At 35.1% G+C, this 25,744-nt stretch overlaps 1 protein-coding gene across 8 annotated transcripts in view; it reads left to right on the forward strand.

The window, feature by feature from the left end:
• Nucleotides 1–25,744, forward strand: part of ATG10 (autophagy related 10) — a 199,866-nt gene that overhangs the window by 34,005 nt on the left and 140,117 nt on the right. For 6 of the 8 annotated variants that reach the window (XM_039874980.1, XM_039874976.1, XM_039874979.1 and 3 more), the window contains one exon: nucleotides 16,186–16,293. The exons of the other annotated variants lie outside the window; for them this stretch is intronic. In XM_039874980.1, coding sequence (XP_039730914.1) covers nucleotides 16,186–16,293 — 108 coding nt within the window. The remainder of the gene's footprint in view (nucleotides 1–16,185; nucleotides 16,294–25,744) is intronic. 8 annotated transcript variants of the gene reach the window in all.

Consider the following 25,744-nt stretch of genomic DNA (forward strand, 5'->3'; position numbering starts at 1 on the left):
ATTATGTAGAGGAACAAAGAAAGTCCTGGGAGGGAAAATAAATTGCCCTAGCCTTCTCTAGCTCACTCGTGGGGATTGGTCAAAATATGTTAACTCTTGAAGAAGAAACCTTTTTTTTTTTTTTTTGAAAAACACTCATTAGCAATTATTTTGTGTCAGGCTCTATTCTAAGTGTTTTGTATTAACTCAGTTTATCCTCACACTGGTTGGTAATTGTAGTCATTATTATTCCCACTTTACAGATGAGGTAACTGAGGTTGTACTTATAATTCATGGCAGAGCTGGGATATGAACTCAGGCAGGCTGTGTACTTGACTGTGCTATATTGCTTTTCAAGTTCGAGGTAATACTAACTACCCATCTTCTTCTACACTCCCTCCCCTGGTCCCAGGGCAGACTGTTTCTATGACATGGGCCTTCTTCTGTGCAGGATGTGGCCTATAATGGATGATGCCTCCTCTTGGATTATGACTCTGATGTTGCTGGGCCCCACTTCAGTTGCTTGTTTGGGGGAAAGCTGAAGAATATAGTGTCATCTTAAAATATTATCAGAACATTTACCCTGCTGCAGCAAATCATTTATGTAACTGTGCTTTAGAATCTGGTGGCCACTAGCCACATGTGGCTTATTCAAATCGAAATTTAAATTAAGTAAAATAAAATAAAATAAAAAATTTGGTTCCTTAGTTATACTAGCCGCATTTCAAGTAGCTACTGCCTACTGTTTGGGACAGCGCAGAGAACATTTTCATCATCACAGCTGGTTTTATTTGTCCAGTAGCATTCTCACTGGTCTTCTCCAAGTCTCCTACATTGGAAGTGATGGCTCATTTCCTATCGGACTGTAACTCCTCAGGTTGCCTTAACTTTAGTCGTTGGCCCCATGATTCTCTGTTTCCTCATTTTGTAAAAGACAGCAATACCAGAAAATAAGATTTTTGAAGTCATTTGTTGCTGGTTCATACAAGATTTGATTTCTTAAAACAGTTCTGCAGTACTGTTGATTTTGTTTTCCTTACCTTATCCTGAAGTATAACAATTATGAACTGAGTTCTAAGAAATCCCTATATGACAGCCTGCCACATTTTGGCTTCTATTGAACTTGAAGGCATCTATAGCTCTTATGGCTTAAAAGTTTTCATTACCATTAAGCAAGAGCTCCTGTATTTTTGTAATTGGATTTTTGAGCCTAATTTTAGGATTTTATTTTTATTCACACTGAGTATAATCTCATTTTGCCTGTTGTGTGATCAAGGCTTTTAAAAATATTTTAATTAAATCTCGATTTGATCACCTGGCAAACCATTGTTATTATTATACCCAGCTTTGATAAGCATACCTTTGTAGGTTGGCTAAAAACAGGTCCTGTCAAAGTAATCTCTTATTTCCTTTTGAGAAGGTTACCAGATAGGCATGATGATATAAAAGCAGTGAGTTTGATCTCAACCAAATCATTTAGAATGTTTTCAGGGGCAGGCAGTTAGGTCAGTAAAGACTGCAGAAATCATATCAAATTTGAAAAACCTGAGAATATTTAATCTGGAGAAAAATAGACTATTTTAGATAGTCAAAGGACTGTGCTGAGTGAGCAGTGTTGATTAGAAGGAGAATTTATTGTTATCAGAGGAAGTTATCAAGGTTAGTTATGAGAAATATAAAGTGTTGTTAGTGTTCATGGGAACATACTTAGGTTCCCAAGACCTTGGAGCAGCACCACATAAGAAGAGGTAACTACAGGAAATTTCCATTCTTGTGACCACAAAAGTGATATGAGCCAAAAAACACAGTGGGAATTAAATGAAGTAGGGTTAAGTTTTCATTAAAGGCTGTGCCTTGCATTCACCACTCCTGGTTGCCCTGGCAACCAGGCTCCCTTGAATGCTAATGACATTATAGTGAGAAAAAAAACACATGCAAATGCAGTAAATAGTAATTAGAGGCAGAGCCATACATGGAGTAGTGAGCTCCACCTTGGGAAGGTTTAGAATGGGGCTGGTGAAGGGTTTGTACTGAAGACAAAGAAAGAGATGATAAAAGAAAGACTTGGAGTTATACATAAAAGGGTTAAGATGAGTCTGCATAGAGCACACTGTAGCATTTGCCTTTTGCAAATACCTGTTGTTTTTTCAAGCAGAATTTAGTTGAAGTCAGAAGCCATGCAGTTGTACAACTACATTGTCTTAAACATTCTACCTGTTGGCATCCCTGTATGGAAAGAATTTTAGCTGTATTCGCTTTAGATTTGGAGCATTGTAGCAGCCTGCTGCTTGGAATGCCCTCTCTGCCCACACTAAGTGGAGCTGGGCCCGCCCAGACAAGGTAGTAGGGCCGGAATGTGTAGCCAAAAGTCAATCTTGGTGGTGAAGAAAGAGACTTAATTCTGTGTTGCTTCGGCTGAGACAAGTAGGAACAATGAGAGACTATATTTGGTTAATATAAGGTGTAAGTGACTAATAATACATGCTATCTATGTCACTGGAAATGTGTCAGGAGATGCTGGGGTGACTGCTTCTCTCAGGTGTGCTAGATAGGGTTTTTGATTTGCCCGAATAATTGGTTAGACTCAAAGTCTCTGAATTTGTGCTCAATTTCATTCTCTTCCCTTTATTTCATTTTATTCAGGCTCTTCTTTTCTGTCTTTTCTATTTTTATTGCCACGTGTCTGTGTATATTTCTTGGAAATGGCTGGAAAATATTCTATTACCTGCTTCACATTATTCCAATTCTTTGATTTATCGTTTTGGTGTCAACTGAACCATAGATCATTAAATAGAACTTGCCAGAAATAGCCATTGAGATCCATACTTACTCTTCTTTTTCCTTTCTCAGTTAAAAAAAGTTTTAAAATTTCGCAAGAAATGCACGTATACATTTGTAAAATTTGCATTAGTATGTTATTAAAAAATTCAACTAATACAGATATGTATGTGGTAAAATGTTTAAGTCCCTTTCAGGTGCCTCTTACCTCCTCCGCCAGCTCTCAGTCCCAACTTCTCCAAAAAAAAGTGTTAACAGCTTGGGGACGAAACTTCAGAATTTTTTGTTATGCACTTATATGTGTGGTTATTACATATTATAACGTACACTAGTAAGGCATTATTAATATCTAACACTTATTGACTGATTGCTATATGCCAGAAACTGACCTTTTTTGCATGTTAATTCATTTAATCCTATGAACCTCCGTTTGAGGGCTTTTATAGAAGAGGAAAGGAAGACCAAGAGAAGAAACTTGTCTAAGGTGACAAGCCACATTCATATCTCAGGAAGTCTGATTGCAAGCTCATGCTTTTTCTCATGCGATCCTGCCTGCTCTGCAGGTAGCATATACATATGTGTTTTCTATATCAGGAATCAGTTAATCCATATGATTATTATTCAAGTAGTTTTTTAAACATAATATTCAGAGGTCATTCCATATCAATAATTTACCTCTTCCCATAATTTAAGTATTCCCATATTGATGGACATTTATTTGCTGTTTAAATTATACTTTAATAAATATCCATGCATTACCATTTTTATGTCTACATATATATTTCTGTAGAATAGGTAGAATAGTTCTGTAGGATAGTTCAAAGTGGAATTGCTGAATGAGAGAGTATGGTCACCTTACATTTTGACAAATACTGTAAAATTGGCACTTTATCATTAGTTTCTTGAAATACTCTTTGCTTTTGGCATTGGGGACACTGACCTTTTGGTTTCCTTCTGCTTGGTGATTTCTCCTTCTTGGCTTGCTCTACTGGTTCCTCCTCATCTTCCAATAGCTCAACACTGGAATGCCCCAGGCCTCAATCTTTGGACTTCTTTTCTTCATTAATTAGACTCATTCCCTTGGAGATCTTATCCAGCTCCTTGGCTGTAAATACTATATTTGACTGATGACTCTTGAATTTATATTTTTAGCACCTATCATATCCCTGAACTGCAGAATTTTATATCCAGGAACCTAATTGACCTTCCATTTGAATGTCTGGGAGGCATATTTAATGCATTTTTACTTAATCTTTCCCTTCCTCCCCACAACCTCCCTCTGCCACATACTTTTCTATCTCAGTAAATATTATCTCAGTAAATATTAGTGTCTCAAGGCAAGAACCTGGAGTTCCCCTTGACTCCTCTCTTTCTCTTGTATCCCATGTTTAATCCGTTAGGAGATCCTATTAACTATCTTCAAAATATATTCATAATCAGCCACGTCTCACCACCTGCACTGCCCCACTTTAGTTCAGGCTGCCCTTATGTCTCTCCCAGCTCATTGTGGCAGCTTTCTAATTAGTGCTCATTTAGAATCTGGTCTCTAAACAGCAGCTAGAGTGAATTTTTAACAATGTGAGTTCGGTCATATAACTCTGTGGCTCAGAGCCCTCCAATGACTTCTAGTTTTACTCAGAGTAAAATCCACAACTTTGACCATAACTTCCAGACCCCTTTCCTCTCTAATCTTATCTTAATAAAGGGGTTTCTGACCCCTTTCCTCTCTAATCTTATCTTAATACCATGTCCCAGCAACTTCACTCAGCGTCGGCCATTCTAATATCTCTGCTGTTCTCACTATGGGGCCTTGGCAGTTCCCATTCCAAGTGTCTAGTGTGTTCTTCCCCTAGCTGGCTTCCTGACTTGTTCTCCTGCTTTCTTTAGATCTTTGCTCATTTTGTCATTGACGTCCTACTTGCATACTCTATGTAAAATAGCATCTTCCTAACCCTCCCACTTTCAATCTCCTTACTCTAATTTATTTATTTTTATTGCACTTGAAACCACCTATGCTGTGTATTTAGTTATTTATTCTCTGCCCTTGCCCCTGGTTCTCCAGAATGCAAGCTCTACGAGGGCAAGAACTTTTTTGTCTCTTTTGTTCACTGCTGAATCCCTAGGGCCTAGTGACACATGCAGGAAATAGGTGCTAATAATATTTATTGAATGAATGAATGAATGAGAACATAGACAAAATTTCTCTCCATATTGTAGCAATTTATACTGCTATCAAAAAATATATGAGTATGCTGCTCATTTTCTCATACTCTCTATAAAATTAGATATTACTGATTAAAATTTTTTCATTCTAAAAGATGAAAAATGATATATTGTTTTGATTTGCATTTTTCTCATTATGCTGATGTTGAGCATATTTTCATATGCTTATTGATCACTGGTATTTCTTCATCATTTCCTATTATACCTTTTGTTTTACCGTAGGATTGTTTATCTTTGTAGTATTGATTTGTAGAAGTATCTTATGTATTATACCTATCAATCCTTCATTTCCTATATATATATATAGAAAATATTTTTTTCCCAGATGCTCCCTACTCTTTTAATTTTGTTAATAATATCATTTGTCATACAGAGTTTTTAATTTTTAATAAATCTGTCAGTCTTTTGCTTTATGGCTTCTGGGTTGGTTTTGCTCAGGAAATTCTTTCTAACTTCAAATTATGAAAATATTCTCTTGTATTTTTCTCTAGACCTTTATTATTTTATTTTTTTTATCTTTAGAGCTTTAATCTACCTGAAACTTACTTTGGAGATTGTGTAATGTGGTAATGTAGCTTATTTAATGATGAGTCAGTTGACTTCATATTCGTTATTGACTCATCTATTCTTCCACTAATGATCCAAAATTCTCTTTCTACCATATATTAAATTCTTACATATAAGTGAGTCTATTTCTAGACCCCATATCCTAATCCCTGATCTGTTTTTTTTTCTCTGTCACAGTAATGTAGATCTTAATTATTACTAGTGCTCGTTAGTTGATTTTGGTATCTGATAATTCTATAATTCTTTGTTCTTTTTTTTTAAAATTAACTACCCTTGTGCATTTTCTTTTTTAGATAATTTTTAGAATCACTTTACAAGTTTTATTAAAAAATATGGATTTTTTTTCATGTCCTACAGTAAAGTTGTAGTTTTCTTGACATACTGATAGTTATTTTCCTGGATATTTGACAGTTTTTGTTCATACCAGGAACAGTTTGTTTTACCTTTATAATTTTAATTGATTATTACTACAGTTGTAAAGTTATTGGTTTTTATTTGTTGATCTTTTTCTTGGTCACTCTCTGGAACTCTTATTTACTTTATTACTTTTTCTATTGATTCTCTTAGATTATTTAAGCAATGAAATCATCTGCCATTTTATCTTTTCTTTTTCAAGAACTTTTTCTGGCAGTGAGCTGAGACCTTGTTTAATTCTCTTCTCTCAGAGATCATTGTCCTTTACTGCTTTTGTCCATTATCTGAAAACTCCAATTTCATGTATTTTTGTTTGTTTTCTTAGTTGTTTAAGATGGAAGGGTAAATCTAGTCTCTGTTATTCTATCATGGCTAGTAGACAAAAAATAAAAACACTTAAAAATGCAAAAATTCTTGGAGAGTACCAGTGTGTCCCATATAATGGGGGTGGGGCAGTATATGAAATGTAAATTTAATAGTGATTTTAGGCTAAGATATTATTAGGTATATATGATCACCAGTTCAACTGGTCTGTTTCCAGAGCTAAGGTTGGGAACATTGCAGTGGGAGAACACGATTAACTCATGAGAATGAAGAAAAAGTATTAAAGAGTCCTTCAGATTTGTAGCCTAAATGTGGGTGAGATGCTGTGCTTCTGCTCCTTCTGCTATTGTGTGTCAACCCAGCTTTCACTCAGCCCTTGCCTTGTTGCAGAAACAACAGACTTCCTTCTTCTGAGACTTGCTAATGTTAAGCTATAGGAAGCAAGAGTTCTGATGGTAGATACAGAAGGAGAGGGCATTCAGTATAAGAACTTAAACATGCACAGGCTTGGAATGGAAATGGTTACGAGGGCAGACTCTGTGACTCATTCTGGGAACTATGTCAGGAAAGTTTTGTTATATTAATAACAAAGGCCAAGTGTATAACATCCTCCCTCTCTCCTTCCCCTTTTTCCTTCTTCTGTGCCCACAGTGTGAGTTTTCCCTGTTTCTGGTATTGGTACAAGCAGTGGACATTGGATGCTCTAGCAAGGTCTTCAATCTCACATTATCTAGATTCTATAGCTGAAAAGCAGTGACTGTACTACTATGCAGCCTTTTCTAAAGCTGTAGTACCTTCATTCCCATTTTTGGTCCAAGCCCTTTTAGTTTCCAGCAACAGTCATGAGAATCTAGCCTAGGGTCCTTAGGGTGGAACCGCTTCTGAAGCACTGGCCACTAACTCTGTCCTACTTCAGCTGTTCTGGGAAGCTGGTTTTGGACTTCTAGCCTTAAGATCTAGAACTGTGAGAGAATAAATTTCTGTCGTTTTAAGCCACCCATTTTTGTGGTACTGTGTATGGCACCCATGCCAGGAAGACCTTTCTTACTCACCTCCCTTTTCCTTCTCCCCACACTCATAGCAGGATCCTTCTTTGAGTAAAACTGCTTAAGCTTAGGCACCCTTCATTTTGCAGAAAACTAGGAAAGTTAAATTATTTGTACTGCTTTGCAAGAATAGTGCTTTGATGTCAAAGTGACAGCTTGTTACCCTGTTAATTTTCTACTGTTAGACTATCAAATTTCTTTCAATTTACTTTATTAAGTATAAAATTACTTTAATATTCTTAATTCTCTTGAATAATTCTTTTATAACAGATAATATTACAAAAAAATTATTTATGAAAGGAATAAAACTTTGAGTAACTTTAAATCCAGAAATCAAGATGGGAAACATTAGAACTTGGGTCATCTATATGTTTTATTCTTATTTTAGCTACGATATTGGAAAAGCAACGATAAACCTTTGAGAACATTTCACCTAGAGCAAACAAAATATGGTAAAATCTTTATAAACTTAAATTGAAAGTAGAAACAATGAGAGAAAAAAATTTATTTTACTATAGCCAGCTCTCCATATTTCCGCCGATCAGTTATAGCATCCATTGACCATTCCTTGGGCACAAATAAGCAGAAATGCTCTGGGAAGCAAAACTAAATTGTTTAATATAATAAAAAATATGAGGGCACACACAAAGGTCCCACATCTATGAACTGAAAATTGAAAACTCAAAATGGGCAAGTTGGAAAAACTGAAAACCAAACATTATTAAAAAGCAAAAGAAGGAAAAGAGAATGAAATCCCACAAATGCTTAATAGTGAAACTTAATATTGTAGAGATATTTGTTGAAAGTGTTAATAAGGTAAATGGAACCATTTGATGCTTTGGCTCCAAGAAATGATGCTTTAGCATCATTTAATCTGTAACTTTTTTTTTTAAATTTGTGTGAAATAAGCAGTTTGTGTAAGTCCATGTGTTTACATATGCTTGTTTTCTTCCCCCCAAATAAAGTCTCTGAATTGGCCCAGTAACCTTATTTTCTGGCCTGACAAGTCTGATTTTCTTCTGCTCCTTATTCCTTGGAGCCTCAGCTCCTGCTGTGCTTTGACCTGTATTCAGGGAGGAGGAGGGCAGTGTGTCATACTCGTGTAGGAAGTCTGGAGGGGTTAGAGGAGAAAAGAAGATCTGAGGGTTCTGCTGTGGAAAGGGAACAGGGCTATTGTAAGAAAATCAACTTCTTGTACAAATGAGCACAGCGTTGAGGTTCTCACTATGTCTTTATCGAATGGAATTGAAAGTTGAAGGCCCTAAGTGGCATAAAATAATGTTCACTTGGAAAACAAAATGAAGATATGATGTTAGTAGGTAGTGACTTAAGAAAGAAGTATTGGCCTTGTTTTGGTTTATCAACTAGATGGTTTATTTAAAAAGAGGAGAAAAGAAAAACAAATACTAACATTATATGCAAGAACATTTTATAGTTCTTAGAATAATACTGATTGCAGAAAGTAGAAGGAAAACTTCAATGAACTTTCCTTAGTCTCATGGCACAGTATTACTTTTTCTTTCATGGGTTGTGTCTTTATTTTACTTTATTTTATTTAATTCTTACAAGGAAAACAATATGTGATCATTGTAAAAATTCTAATAATACATAGATATAAAAAAAGACAGTTGAATTTTTCCCCTCTCTGGCTCAATTCTGTAGTGTTTTTTTTTAGTGTGTGTGTGCGTGCACGTATAAACATATATGCACATTTGTAATATATTTACATAAATGAGATTGTTCTATAACTTATGGTTTCCACATAACATTACATCATGGACATCTTTCTTTGTGAGCTATCTCATTTCTAATAGCTACATAGTATTCCATTGTATGGGTGATTTAAATTTGTTTAATGGAACCCTTATTGATGAAGAATAACTCCTTAGTTAGTCTCAGTTATCCCTATAATGTTAAACAATACATTTCTACTTCTTGATTTCTCATCTTTGAACAATAACTGTTGATTCCTGCTGTAGTAGATGAGGAATTTAGTGTACTTATTCTATCTCTCATTCCTTTGTGTTCCTTGTTCTGATTTTTAAATTAATTATATTATTATTTTTATATCATCAAGATTTATAATATTTAGATTCTGTTCAGTAACTATAATTAGTCCTCTGTGCTTTGTTTATAGGTTGATTAGGAATTTAAACCTAATAAAAATATGTAATGAGTATGCTAATGTAAATAAGATTCACTGCTGAACTAAGTATTTTTTTTGTGTGTGGTAGAAGGCAGTAAAACCCTCTGACACACTGCTGCTGTAGAGAGAATATTTCAAGCCAAATTCTACAAATCCTCTTTTAGTTTCATACTGTGAACATGCTAGGAAAGCTCTTTTAAACTAGACAGAGCCAGAGAATCTCCAATCAAGGGCCAATGGTCACAAAGCTTTTGTGTGGTTTAATTCCCAGCTGGTGAACAGATGTGTTCAGTAGTCATGCACATGTTAAAAGCAGTAATCATTATGGGTAATGTGTGGGCAAATGGTGAAAGAAGGCAGTATTAGTCTCTATTGAACACATTCAGATTTAATTCTTTCCTGGAAGGACATCCCCAGCTTCCTCAGCTAGAACTTATTTCTGAGGTTAATCTCCAACCCTCTCATTCAGAAAGTTCTGAGTTATCTGTGGACTATTTAAGAAATGGCCACGTTGTGTTCAATAAATCCAAAATCCTACAAGACTAGGGAAAATTGGAGAAAGGTGAAATATGTTATATCTTTACTTTCACTTTTGGGTTTTTGGTTTCTTGAGTTTTGAGTCTTTTGAATTTTTACCTAAGTGAGTCTAAGGCCAGTAGTTACCCACGAATTACTTTGACTGGACCTGGTCATTCTTAATATTTTCTGAGAGACATCAGAGTCAGCCTTGGCCAGCCAGGGTCCACATGTGCATTTGGAAGTCGTTAACAGTATCAGAAATTGAAACCAGAGTTAGCTAGATTTGGTGGGTGTTGCGGGTGGGCATGAGGAGGAGACATAGTACTGTATTCAGAATTGTGTTCTGGAGGATCTCTAAATCCTTAACAATTAATTTCCTATACTATCTAACTTTGTGTTTTGAAAAATGGGTAGATTTTAGTTTAATGTCTGACCTACCCAGTGTAAGCTTTGCTTTTCAGCAGCAGGTTTTTACTTTCTTTTTTTCACCCTTATGATTTGGGCAGCTACTGATAGTTTTGGTTTGCTTTTATCAAGGGAAAAGAACAGCCACTTGAGATCTGTGGCCTAGGTTTGGCCTGTTCCTCAGGGTTCCACTGACTCTAAAGGTCCTTTTTAATTAGTGCCAGCAGTGACTTAGAAACCTCTACATGTCTTAACTCCTCCCCAACCACCTTGCCGAGCCCTTCCTGAAGCTGATCATTCCGAGCAGTTAACTTGAGCTTGTCTCATGCAATACTTTATTCCAGAGTAGAACTAAGGCCCTTAGATAACCACCCAACAGTTTTAGATACCAGTGTTTTTCTAGAGAAGATCATTAAAAGCTTATTCAAATTAAATACAGAAGCCCTATAGTTATTGGGTAGCTGAATTCCAGCAGGCATAACAGCTCCCTGGGTGGCATAGCCCATGACAGCTTGTAATAAAGCAGACTCTTGTTTCGTTAGGAAATCCTTAGATCTCCATCCAGTATGTGGTCAGCACTACCCTAAAAAACTTGGTTTTCTCTCTGGGGTTCTCTAAAGCCTTCAGGACGTTTTCTCCCTAGAATTTCAAGATTGGAATCTTTTGCATCAATGTGATGGCCTGGAGGCATATGCCCAAGGAGCAATCAATGAAGTATTTGTTTAACATGAAGTGTTATTTCTTTATAGGCACAGAAAGTAAGTTTCCTTCCTAATTCTCCCACCTTCCTCACCTAAATCCTCAGAGTTCACAACTGATATTAGTGTCTTGGGTGTCCTTCCAGATATATTTAGTGCATGTACAAACATATGCACTTGTATTTAAACAAATGGTAGCATAATATACATATATACATATATACATACTGTTCTGCATATCGTTTTTTAACTTAATGACCGATCTTGATTATTATTCCATGTCAATACTTATAGAACTTACTTATTTTCTTTATGGCTGAATAGCATAACCAGCCCTCAGTTAATAGCCATTTAGGTTATTTCCAATATTGTGATATTAAAACAATATTTTAATACATATCATTGTATGAATTTTATTTCCTTATGTTCAACTATATCTGTAAGATAAATTTCTGGAAGTAGCATTTCTGAGTGGAAGATATGTGCATTTTTAATTTGGATAATTATTGCCAACTTGCTCTTCAGGGAGGTTATACTAATTTAAACTACCCTGCCCCTAGAAATGTATGAAAGTGACTGCCTGTTTTATCCACATCTTTGTCTACACGGGGTATTTCATACTTTTTGATCTTTGCCAATCTGATTGGTAAAAAATGGTATCACATAATTTTAATTTGCATTTTTCTTATGGGTAACACTGAACTTATTTTTATATGATTAATAACCATATGTACTTCCTCTTTATGAACTATCTGTTTATATGCTTTGCTTATTTTCCTATTGGGCTGTTTGTCTTTTTCTTATTGGTTTATTGGAATTATCAATATATTGATAAATTAAAGCTATTTATATATTGATAAAATTAGTCCTTTACTATGATATGAACTAAAAATATTTTTTTCACATTTTGATATTTGTCTTTGACTTTACATTGTTAAGCATTTTTCCCATATAGTAGAATTTATCAATATTTTATTATGACTTCGAGATTTTTATTTACTTTTTAAATATATTTTTAATAGTAATGCATATATTTGTATTCTCCAGTGTTTTCATAGAGCACATTTATAGCATTATTTTTCTCATTTAAATCTTTACTCTTTATTTTGTTATAAGGTGAAGGGCATTCTATGTAGATAGCTTGAGGAGTTCTGACTGTGAGGAAATATTCTCTTGTTTACTAGTGGTGTCTGGATTATAGCATCTAGACATTTTCTATTAGTTTCTCTTCTACAGTGACAGAGTGAAGCAACCTGTTCTGTGGTGGATGGGCAGCAAGGAGTCCTGATGGTTGAAAAGTAATTGGACATGGGACAGTGACAGTATTAAGTAATGAGATTAATGGCCATTACATAGGACTAGGTTAAATTGGGCAAGTTGCCAGAGGGTAGGGTTTGAAGTGGTAGTGAAGACCACTTAAAAAGTCTCAGCACAATCACAGTTCCAAGATGAGCATCCTCAGAGGCGAGTTAGCATATGGAGAGCTCCAGGTGAACCACGGTATTTCTAAAGGTTGGGAGTTGTTTGCGGCCTTTTCTCCTGAGGCAGCTGCAGAGTACTGGATTGACTCTGCTCTCAGAGTTTAGAAGGGAGACTTCAGTGATTTTAGGGCAGTGGTTCTCTACTCTGCCTGCTGCATTAGCATCTATTGGGAAGAGTTTGAACCCCAGGAACAGCGATTTGAAAACTCTCTAGGTGCTTCTGATGTGCAGCAAGGGCTGAGAACCACTGTTTAATGCAATCAGTTTGCAATCCCTTTGAGCCAGGGATTGCCATGCACGCTACCTCCATCCTTCCAGTGTGCATGGGAATCACCCAGGAGCCCGTTAAATACAGATTCTGGTTCAGGAGGTCTGGGGTGGGGCTTGAGATTCTGTATGTCTAACAAGCTCCCCAGGGACGCTGAGGCAGCTTGTCCCCAGACCACACTTAAGTGGCTTGAGCCTGTTGCTCAATGTGCAGAGCGCTGGCTTACACCAGTCCCAAAGAGTCAGTAAGCGTTTTTCTGCCATAATCCAGCTCTGTGGCAGAATTTGCTTAGTGTAGTAGAACACTGGGGTCAAGAGGCCTGTTTTCCACTTTCAGCTTCGACCCTAATTAGTTTTAAAACCAGTCTCTTTAAAGTGCTCCAGTCTGTTGTCCTCTTATCTTTGAAATGGGACGGCTGAACTGGGTAAACTGCAAGGTCTCTTTTGTTTCTGCCTCCTCCCACACAGATCCAGGGTGTTTTCAGACTCCGGGTTTTTATGTGGAATGGCAGTCTAAATTCTGCAGTAGTGATCCTGACTTGCTAGATTATTTTTAAATTGCAGACCGTCAGTACTTTTTCTTACAAACACATACCATTATGTTTATTGTATTTGGAAAATCTTTTATATGATCAACTATTGATGATCTATCATAACAAGAGTGATAATAGAATGTACTACCACATCTTCTAGTTTTAAACGAATAAACACAATACATGTCATTTAATAGAAAGATTATTTTGATTTTAAGTGACAGAAAACCCAGTCCAAATTGGATGAAGCAAAGAAGGGACTTTTTGGGGCTCTGTAATTGAGAAAATTGAGGGTAGAGCTAGCTTTGAGTATGGTTGGTGTAAGTAGTGTAATCAGGATCTGGTCTCTCTGCATTTCATGGCCTTACTTCTCTCTGTAATGGCTTCATTCTCAGGCTCCGTTTAATTACACGGTGGCTTCCAGCACAGCCAGGGCTTTATCTTTCCGGTTCAAATTCAGTAAAAAAGAGAACAGCCTGGTACCCTCCCCTCAGCCCCAAGCCTTGAATCACATCTCATTGGCTCTGACTGGATCATTTGCATCTTCCTGAGTCTCTGTGGCCAGCAAGACTGGTGCCCTGATTGGCCGGATCAGAGTCCTGTGACTATTCCTGGAGCTGGGGCGGGAGGCCATGTCTACAGTGACAAGGGAGAAGGGAATGATTCCTTAGAGGAAAAGTGGCTCCTGTTCCAAAAGAAGAGGGAATGGATATTTGATGTGAAAAACAACAATGGAAAACTATTTCTTTCTCCATTTAAGCCAAAATTTAAGTTAATTTATGTTGTCAAAATACAAAGATTTCAGTGGTAGAAGGTTATCAAGGCTGTGTGCTTTGTGGTTGGTTGGACCATATAGAACTGGAATTTGAAACAATAATTTCATCTACAAAATGCAGAACCTTAGTGAAGTAATAAAAGATGAGAGTGTTCGATACCTGATTGCTCACTTTACAGGCAGGAATGACAGTGGCATCAACCAGTAACAATGAGTTGAGTTTAGACAATCTGAGCTGAGGTTGATCACCACCAACCAGCAGGGCCCCTCTGTGGATGTTGGCAGGATGTCGGCCCTGTTAGCTGGGAGGCATTGTAAAGGTCCTGCCATATTTCTCGGAAAATATAGTTTCTATATTAGTTTCCTAAGGCTGCCATAACAAAGTACCCCAAATAGGGTGGCTTAAAACAGAGAAATTTATTTTCTCATAGTTCTAGAGATTGGAAGTTGGAAATCAAGGTATCTGCAGAGTCATGCTCCCTCCAAAGGTTCTAGAAAAGAATCCTTCCCTGCCTCTTCTAGCTTCTGGTGGTTGATGACATTCCTTGTTATTCTTTGGGTAGTAGATGCACCACTCAAATCCCAGCCTCTGTCTTCCTGTGGCCTTCTCCCCTGTATCTCTGTAGCCAAATCTCCCTCTTGTTATATGGACACCAGTCATGTTGGATTTAGGACCTACCCTATTCCAATGTAACTTCATCTTAACTTGATTATAGCTACACAGATCCTATTTCCAAATGAGGTCACATTCACAGGTTCTGAGTGACATGAATTTGAAGGGGACACTATTCAACCCCATATAGTTACCTAAAATCAAATGCTCTTGCGTAGTTGGCATGACACAAATTGTAAAAAATAGTCAATATTAAATCGCTTACAAACACTATAAAATTTTTCTTATTTTATAGTTAAAAACGGGATTTTTGAATGTTAGTAAAAGTATTTAAGTGAATTATGATTTTTTTGTTGGAATTCTATTGGTTTTTTTTTTTTTTGCTACATCAGATTAAGTAACCACATCTTTCTTAATTATAATTATTTTAAGTCTGTTAAAATGTAAATGTTAGTGTGACAATTTGGTGGAGAATTAATAATTTTCATTGACACATGAGTATATCTGTACATGAGAAGGTATTGCATTTTTACATGACTTTATTGAATTCAAACAAGTTTTGCCTAAAAAAAATAGGGCTGACCACAATTAAGTGAACATCATCCATTAGTATATTTAAGAGCAAGTATGAGAAGCAGGAGAGAAATGTAGCTGGTGAAGGGCTTAGATATCATATCTTTTAAGGAACATTTGAAAATGGTAGTAATTGTCTTCAGCTCTTTGAAGAATGGCTCTGTGGAAAAGAATTTAGATTCTGGAGGGCAGAACTAGAACCAGAGAGTTAAGATTAAAGGGATACACTTCAATGCTATTTAAGACAAAACTTTCTCAACGAACAATGTACCATGTACCAAAATGGAGGCAGAAGTTGTGTTAGGGAGTAAAGTGCTGATTCCTTTCCAGGAATTACCTCTCTGGGACATTTTAATGGAGATCTTGCTTTAGACAAGAAATTGAAATGGAAAGTCCCTTCTGGTTTCACGATCTGTTGCAAGTCCTCCTAAAATTTCTTTTTCTATATATGTCATGAAAACCAATATTAATTATGTGACAATGTATTTCTGTAAGTTTATAGGTGTTTTAACAGCTGCCAACCTAAAGCTTTGGACCTAAAGCTTTGTTCTATGACTTCTGTGCAATGGACTGCTTGGGAAAATAAAAGGGGAGAATTTAATCTAGGAGAAGGAGATCATCATTAAGGAATGAGAAAGACAGGGGATTAAAACTTCTATTTATTGAGTACCTACTATGTAGAGAGTTTTTGGATGAGTTTCTTTATCCATTTTGTCTCGTTTCATTGAATATACTTAGTTTTTCATTGCTCACTTTGGAACTTATGAGAAGCTGTAGTTCTTAGAATGATGAATTCTTAATATAATTGGTATTTTCTTATGTATTCTTTGATGATGGAACACAGGACTGTTCTGATGGCTACATGTGCAAAACGCATTTTCAAATTAAAAATGAGATGATGGAATCACAACCTGGAACATCTGCCCATGTGCAGACGTGTCTTCCCATGGAGGTGAGTGATTTAACATGTCATATTCTCCTTTTCGGTCTTTGTGAAGTATAAATTTAAAAATTGAAATGTGTTAAATATATATTCTAAAAAAATTTACTGCCATTGGATCCTGGGCCTGCTGTCAGGGGAGAAGTGAACATCATTTGTCAGTGAACATCATTTCTTCTATAATATTGGAAGCAGGAATTGTGGTAAAGTTGAGATCTACTCTGAGGCTATACACATCATAGTGAGCCTTCATCCTTTTGGGTTCTCTGAATCTGAAGACCACAGGTGCCTTTTATTGCCTATTGATTTCTCTCGCATGAAATTCTTCCAGGATAACACAGACCTATCTTTTGGCTGCTTAATACCTGGCTGGAGACCTCTTTGGCTAGTTTGCTTTTAACTTTTTTTCCCTATACCATTTAAAATATGCTATATCTGGGTCTCATTCCTTAGGGGACTTTAACCTTAACTTGAAAATCTTGCTAAATTAAATTTTAATAAGGTGATAATGGCTTAGTGGTTTTCTAGGATATTTTTCATTTAACTTTTATTGAAATGTAAATAGCCTTGTTGTATTTGTTATTAATAAAAAAAATTGTGTATGTTCATTGTAAAAGTAAACAATAAATACATAAAAAGAGAAAAAAAAATTTCTATACATCCTTAAACAGGAGGTAACCACTATTAATATTTTAATATAGACCCTTCCACACATTTCTATCACACACACACACACACACACACACACACACACACACACACACACTGTTTTGCAATGTACATGTATGTCATGGACATCTTCTCATGTCAGTAAGTGTAGAATTCATGTCAGTAAATGTAATGGTCCCATTACCTTCCATCCTATGAATACATCATAATAATGTAGAGCCCATACCGAAGTAAAATACTTGAATTCTAAAACAGAATTGGTGGGGACCCAATTGCTTCAACACAAAGGAAGAAATAACTAATGCTTAGAGTTCTGAGAATCTTGGTAAAATGGGTGAGGAGACTTTTTTGGTGAAGAAGGAGCTTTTTCTCAGGGTCTATATTAAATCAGATCCATTTGGCAATCTGGCACTAGTCCCCTCCGCCTGTGTATGACACTGGCCTAGAAGTAACTCTTGCCAATATAATTTGGTTTGCCAATTATTCTAGAGGGTATTATGCTTGGTAATAAATTAAGTGCCCCTGGTGGCTGCTCACATCTTGATTACTGTTTCGTGGTTTGAATAACCAATATCAAATCTGAAGCCAAGCATGTTAGGAAGCTTTTCAATTCATTATATATTAACTTAAAAAATGCACATGGAAATGATGATTTAAAAGATGAATTACCAGCTTTTGCTTAACAAGTTGGCAGAGATTTGAAAAGCACTGCAAAATAGTGTTGACAGTATGAGGGAACTGACACTTTCTGGTTGATGTTTTAACTTCACAAAGTTTAAAGATGTGCCCATACTATGAACAATCTATTCCAATTCTAGGAATTTAGCTTCATAAAATATGAATTTTTTATTTTCAACACTTCTCAACAAATTTCAAACATATGAAAAAATTGAAAGGGTTTTCAGTGAACATTCATGTACTCATCACCTAAACTCTACCATTAACATTTTGCTGTGCTTGCCTTATTATATATCAGTCCCTCTATTCATCTATCCGTACACCTTCTTTTTGATGTAGCACTTTTACATCAGAGTAAATTGCAGACAAATACTTATAAAGTAATCAGAACTGTACATGAAGATCTACCTGCAAGCATCTTCATTTTTTTATAATAGGAAAAAATAGAACCAACTGAAATATACAATAGTGATGGATTGGATCATTATGGCCCATCTCTATGATTTTTTTTTTTTTTTTTAAATTCAGTAGGTCTGGAGTGGGGCCTGAGAATTTGTGATTCTAATAAGTTTTCAGGTGATGCTGATGTTGCTGCTCTAGGGACCACACTTTGAGAACTACTGCTCTACTCTATAATAGAATGTGTAGCATATTTGAGATGCTACACAGCTGAAATGGTTAGTTAATATGATATATGATAGAGTCAGTATTGCAGTACTCTTGCTGGCATGAAAGATGCCTTAGATTGAGCCTGAGATGGAGATTTCTGTTCAAGTGACTTACTAGGGATGTGCTCTTAGGAGAAAGAGAGTGACAGAAGCAGGACAGAACAAGGGACAAAAAAGCTAAGGAAGAATGTGGTCTCAACTAAACACTTACTTTAGTCTTTTCTCCTGGGAAACTCTGAAGCACAAAAAACATCCAGAATTAGTCTCACTTTGTTCCTTGAGGTGGCCTTTTGTACTCTGTGACAGTCATCAGCTTGTCAGTGAGCCATTGGCCAAAGTGGAGGTGGACACTACCTTCCTAAGCAAGATAGTTCCAGTTTTAACCAAGAAATTCTTCAGAAAAGAGGGCAGCTCTGTGTTACCAACCAACAATCAAAACAGCTGAGTAGAGATAGGTGCACTGGCTTTAAGGAGACCTGGATGGGGCACTAAAAGTGTTGACTACCAGAGAGTAACCTGAAACCAACAAAATAGGATCTATGAGGAAATATATGCAAAAGGTCTGCATTTAGATGAAAAGTGAGAGGCTTGACATGACAGCAATTTGTTTGAGAAAGAGCTGGTGATTTTAGTTGACTGTAAGCTCAAGATAAGTGAAATGAATGCCATGTATACTAGAAAAACTAACTGGAACCTAAGCTACATTAATTAAATGGATCCCAAGTATGGTTTAGGGATCCCTGGGATGGCGTCCCAGAGATGCTTTCAGGGGTCCACAGAGTCTAAATTATTTTTATAATAATATTAAGATGTTATTTATACTTTTTTACTCTCGTTCTCCCTGATTTTTCCAGAGGCTACCTACCTGTGATATTGCAACAGATTGAATGCAGAAATAGTTACAAGAACCTAGCTATCTTCTATTAAGCTAGACTTTAAAAAGATTTGCAAAAATGTAAAACAGTGCTCCTTTCCTTACTAATTTATATTGTTTTGGAAAATATATTTATTTTTTGTAGAAATATGTTATTATATTAACTTTTTAAATGAATTAATAAGCACTTTTTAATTTCAATATAAACTTCTAATATAGTGAATATCAATAGTTTTAACTCTCTTAAACAAAAGCTCTTTGGAATACTCAATGAATTTTAAAAGTGTAAAGGGTAAATAAAAAAAAAAATCAGAAAAAAAATGTGTAAAGGGTTCCTGAGATCAAAAAGTTTGAGGATCACTGATCTATATCATGGAAATATTACATTATTACATGTGAAGAAGAATATTGATAACTAGAATATGTAATACATGAATACATAAAATAATAGTTTAAAGATAAATTATAAATAGAATTCATCCATGTAGAGAAGCATGCCCGAGGGCCATGGGTGGGCTTGAAAACATTATTATGAAAAATATTTTGGGGACCCTGGGGATGGTAAACTAGAACTGAAGACCTGGGAAAGTTAGTTGTCTTCAGATATATCTAGAAGACTTTCCTGTGGAAGAGAAAGTAGACTTACTTTGTTTCTGAGAGAATTAGTTCATGTCTGGAAATTATTCTAGACAAATCTCTCTAATATTTAGAGTTGCCTACAATGAAATAGGTCAGCATGTAAAGTTGTGAGCTCTCTCCCCTTTCATGGATATGTTCAGCCACAGAGTGGATAACTCTCTCTCTGGAACAGTGATCACCCACCGAAATGCTCATTTGCTTAAAGTATGAGGCAGATGATGAGAGAGTGAAGTGGGCTGATGGGAAGTGGTAGGAGCTGTGGAGAAAGGGAGAGGGCGTGACTCATCCAAAGGGTCAGCACGCATGCAGCTCCAGGTGGATTTTCAAGAAAAGGAAATGATTTGGATTTTTGTGTGTTGGCTTAATTGAAAAAGAAAAAATCTGTTCAGGCCAAATAGGCTATATTTATGGGCTTTAAGTGGTCCTTGGGCCACCAATTTATAACCTAGCTTCTAATATTATAGAAAGGAGTTTTGTATTATGTAGAAGACTGAGCTAGGGGACCTCTGAATTAGCTTTAAAATGTAAAACGCGGTAGTTCTATATCTGTTCCATATCTGTACATCACATTTCCTATTTAAAGATGTCCAAAGGAATGTCTCTGCTAATAGTCGTTTCAAAAAATTTTTTAAATTTGGTGATGTAAGGTGTGGGAAATCACTTACTTCCTGTTCTAACGAGATCTGGCGGTCTTAACTTGATTCATGATTTTTATGCTTGTGAGATTATCTACAATGATGTGTAGATAATCATGGGGTTTTTAAAAATCAAAATGAAATATGATGGAATATATAAGTGAAATAATGTGTGAAAATTATAATCTATACCTTTAAATTTTTAAAATATGATTTCAAATGGTAGTTAAGAGAATGAGATTGTATTTAGAAATCTACTAAATATATTGGGGCATTTTTTAGTTCTGGTTTTGGGGAAAGGAGTTCTTATTTATTTGTTTATTTATTATTTTATTTTATTTTTATTTTTTAATTTTAATTTTATTTTTTATTATGGTTAACGAACTCCAGTAAGTTTCAGGTGTTCAATTCAACAGTAAGGCATATAAATATTTCATTGTATGTTCACTGCCCATAGTTAGATTTCTTTCTGTCACCACATATTTGACCCCTTTTACCCCGTCTACTTCCCCCCTCTCCCCTCCTCTCTTTTCCCCTACCTTCTGGTAACCATGAGTCTATTGTCCATGTCCATGAGTTTCTGTTTGTCCTATTCTTTTGTTGCTTTTAGGTTTATATTCCACATATAAGTGATATCATGTGGTTTTCAACTTTTTCTGTCTGGCTTATTTCGCTTGGCATGATTATCTCGAGGTCCATCTATGTTGTCGCAAAGGGCAGTATTTCATCTCTTCTTAAAGCTGAGTAATATTGTATATATGTACCACAGCTTCTTTATTTAGTCTTCTATCATAGGACACTTCGGTTGCTTCCATGTCCTGGCCACCGTGAATAATGCTACTGTGAACATTGGTGTGCAAATATCTTTTTGGATATATGTTGTCAAGTTTTTGGGGTGAATGTCCAGTAGAGGGATTGCTGGGTTATATGGTAGATCAATTCTTAGTTTTTTGAGGAACCTCCATACTCTTTTCCATTGTGGCTGTATCAGTTTACAGTTCCAGCAGTGTGTGAGGGTTTGAAAAGGAGTTCTTATAGGTTAATCATATTAGATAGGACATTTATTGTTGAAAACAGTTAATATGATTTGCTTGTGACATTTCTGAGTTTGCGAAATAACAAACAAGACTATGGTGATTTTTTTTAAACAAGATTTTTAGCAGTGACCAAAAGAAATCCATTGCCTCTATTTAAAATCTTCTAAATACAAATGAATATTTTCAACAGGAGCTAACATAATCAACACTGGTTCTTAGGATATCTTATTATATGGAACTCTTATTTCCATAAAGTGATGTGGATGCTAATACTTCACATTATCAACATGGTTTTTTTTGGATTGAATTGAAGAATTTTCTTAGTGAAATTAATGTATGATCATTTAACAGTAGTGAAAACGATGATTTAACAATTGTTCTGCTTTAATGAATATGAACTTATTGTGGAAAGTCCTTATAAAAGCCTTATTTATATAAATAAAATAATAGTTTGAGAATGGAAGTGGGAACACAAGCTCTATATTCTAATTAGATAGTTTTTGATAAAAATTAGTCATTAACCTTTAAAACTCATGTGTATGTTACTGCAAAATAGCTGGAAACTTTAAAAAATTTTTGTAAGGTTCTAAATTAACTTACTGGCTAAGAAAGACTTCAATGATTAGAGTAGTGAAACAAAGTGTAAGTTTTCTACCATGTTTAGCATTAAACACTGTTAATAAAAGGAAACAATGAGATGAATATTAAACATGGATATTGATTGTTAATAATCAGTAGGAAAAATTATTAATGAATGCTTAGAAGAAAGCCTAAGAGCTAGTTTTTGGCTGACATCGCTTTGATTTTTCTTTTTAACTTCTTCATTTATGAAATTCTGAATTATTTTCATAGAATAGATGGCTCAGATATTGTTCTTTTGATTAATTCAATTCAGATACCCATACATATTTTAAGTTGATCAGCGATTTTTATATGTATATATTATTGAAGTTTAGATTTTTTTTGTCTGAGTTAGATTACTAAAGTTTCATTTCTTCCTTTTGAAGAGGTATTAGAGATGGGTATTGAACATATTTTATTTATTCATTTACTATCTTCATTACTTTAGAGCCTCAGGTTCCACCTTCAGATTACATTTTTTAAAACTATGAGAATGATACAGTCATAAAAATAGCAATAGTATGCTACTGGATAAAAGGATTTTTGTCCTAGGGCCTTGTTATACACTAACTGGAACTTTCCTTGGTCCAGGTTAGGTAGAATATTATAGAGAGCCCTCAACAAAAACAACCTATCATAAATTCCCTAAAGCATAAAGCTGAAAATTAGTAACAGAAGATGATCTCAATTGCCAAAAGAACATATTCAGAGAATGACGATGTAATGAGGTAACCTGGTCTTCAAATATACTCATTTGCCCTAAGGATTTTATTAAGTGACTTTTAGGATGAGTTCTCCAAAATAGACTCATATGTCAGAATATCATAGTTTTTTTTATTGAAATAAATCATGAGCCACAGTTCTCAGTTAGTGTTAACAATTTCCCTGTAAAGCAGCTGCTATTTTTAAACTGAAGTATAGCCGTGCTGATAAATGTAAATGATGAGTGGTAAGCATGATATACCTACTATTTGAAAATGTAATTATTAAAGCAATGTGAAAATACCAGAAAGTCTGTTATAATTAATGTGTGTGGATTCATGTAAGTAGTGACTTGGTGTTTATTTATTGATATGATGAACCTCATGCTGATAAATGGATATTTAAACAAAATAAGTATTAATACAGCAGACCCCAATCCCACTTTTATGTTTTTTAAAAAACTCCAAAACAAAGTAAATTTTAATTTTATTTAATTTAGAGTATGAATACATGCCATAAAGTGGTGTGGTGTTTGACAGGGGAGAGTATAGGATATTCTGAATAGCAATCAGGTCTGATCAGGATTTACAGTTCCAACAAAATTGCTAAATATTATACTAAATATAGTATTATACAAACTATATTTCTTTAACTACTACATGACAGAAGTATTTGTTTACTTATTCTTAGAACTCATCAGAAACCACATATAGATTTGCGGCACTAAAACTATTTGAACTATCTAAAAAGATCTTTGGGGCCTTAAAACAGCTTAGTGTTCTGCTATGAAGCCAAGAAGTCTTTTATAGAGGCAGATCCTTCAGAATCTTCTTTCTTCTCTAGGCCCTTGGTACCAAGTAATACCACTTTGCAAAATTCAGAGAGTGTGTTAGGTTTAGAGTGAGAACTTATAACTTTTTTGGTTTCCTTCTACCTTTGAAATTCTCTGTGCTGCGTTCTCCTTGGCAGAGCAAAGAATCTATTTTTTCTTTTTTTGCGAGAGAGAAATCGAGTTGAATCAATCCAGATAGGTAACTAATTCTCTATTTATCAAGCTAGTAAAAAAGGCTTTATAAAGGCACCTGCCACAGCCATTGTATTTTAACTCATCAATGAGTTATATCAGAAAGCTTCTTTTATGTATAGTTCTAATATTGAGATGTTTTCCTTAAATTAAAAGTAAGATCATTTTTAGCCATAGATATGGACTTGAGAAAATATTGAGCTGATATTTCTGTATGAAAATCTTACTTTCAATGTAGAATGCTTATGTCCAGTTGTAAAGGTCTGACAGGAACCAGTTGTTTCGGAGGAAGGACACAGAGCATTATTTTAATAAATTATATATTCCTCCCATTTATTTTTATGAGTTTGAGATGCTTTCATGATATAGCCTTGAGAAAACACCTAATAAGTTGATTGGGGATTTCAAACTTTATTTGGGTCTATTTACATGGAGAATTGCTGAGCCTGCTTGATTTTATAATCAAATCTAAAACAAATGAAAGTGAAATCACTATATGGTGCTTCTTTCTCCCCTTTGATTTTTTTTTTTACGTCAGTGAAATCTCCAAGTGTGGAGAGGAATATATTGCTTGGAATACATTACAATGAGATTGGATATCACCAAAGATTAAATAAAATCTAAAATATTTGAGTTTTCAAAATTATTTTATTAATTATATGTAAAATTCTTTTTCTTCCTTAGTTAAATTGAAATGGTTAATTTAAAAAAATATTTTCTGGAGTGAAAGGAATATCCATAGGCATAATTTTCTATGCAGGGCTCAAAAACAATCTTGTCATATACTCTGATGAAATCGAATGTTAAAATTCAAATGTGGAATCTCATAGTAAACTGCGATCTTCAGATGTTTAAAGGGTTATTTTTTGTTTTTTTTAGTAGCTTGAATGAAATTAGCTACTTGTCAGGATTTTTTTTCAGCAGTCAGATAAAGACTATTACATAGAATATTATTTTACTATAAAACCATTGCCCTGAGCTAGGGATAGTAGTACGTACAGATTGCTACTTATAGAACAGGACCCAAATAATCTTCAATATTTCTTCCACTAATACCTGAAATGCTCACTATTGAAGAGCCTTTATTAAAAATGCAAATGGATTATTTTACAGGGAGAAAACAAAACATTTTCAAACTGGAATAGTGGTTCTGAACCCTAGTGTACTCTAAGCACTGACCTGGTTAGATCACTTCAATCACTGCTGCATTTTTAGCATCTAGCCAGTGTCTGTCACAGAAGTGCCAGAAATGAATACAGCCTATATCTTGATTTTTCTGAACTGGAACTATCTAAACTTTCCTCTGTCCCCAGTATACTGCTAATTTAACTAAAAGTCAGCAATGTTAGACTAAATATTTTGCCATTATCAATTTACTGTCTATTTATTAAATGGCACTTATTAAATGAGGTGGCCATGAATATTTGTTAAAGTTTATTCCTGAATTTATGGGCCTAAGAGTGAATAATAAGTTCACCTTAAAGTAAATAGAAGTAACCAAATATTGGACTGTGTTAAAAGTATTCAAAGTAGAAAGCTAAGGGGAAAAACTCTTTTAAGAGGGAGGTACCGAAGTGTTTTTAACTATTGTTTTTGATTGTATAAACGGGATATGGGAGCTTCAATAATGTTCTTGTATATGGTGCTTGCAAATATGCTGTTTTAGAAATATTCTTCATTCTTAGCAAACTTAGTTTTAGTATTTGTGAGAGAAGATTGAATGTATATACATTGAGAGAATTTACATCTATTTCTAGCTGACCTCAAAGGAACCTTGGGATAGAGATTACAGGTTTGTCTCAGCCATAGTTTTGAATGGATTGAAAGAGGTGGAAAGCTGTCAAGCTGGCAGTATTACTTACATAAAGGAACATCTGGATGGGCCTACAACAACTTTATTTATTAAAGGGGTGTTG

Source organism: Pteropus medius, unplaced genomic scaffold (assembly GCF_902729225.1).
Source record: "Pteropus medius unplaced genomic scaffold, Ma_sr-lr_union100, whole genome shotgun sequence".
Taxonomy (NCBI): domain Eukaryota; kingdom Metazoa; phylum Chordata; class Mammalia; order Chiroptera; family Pteropodidae; genus Pteropus; species Pteropus medius.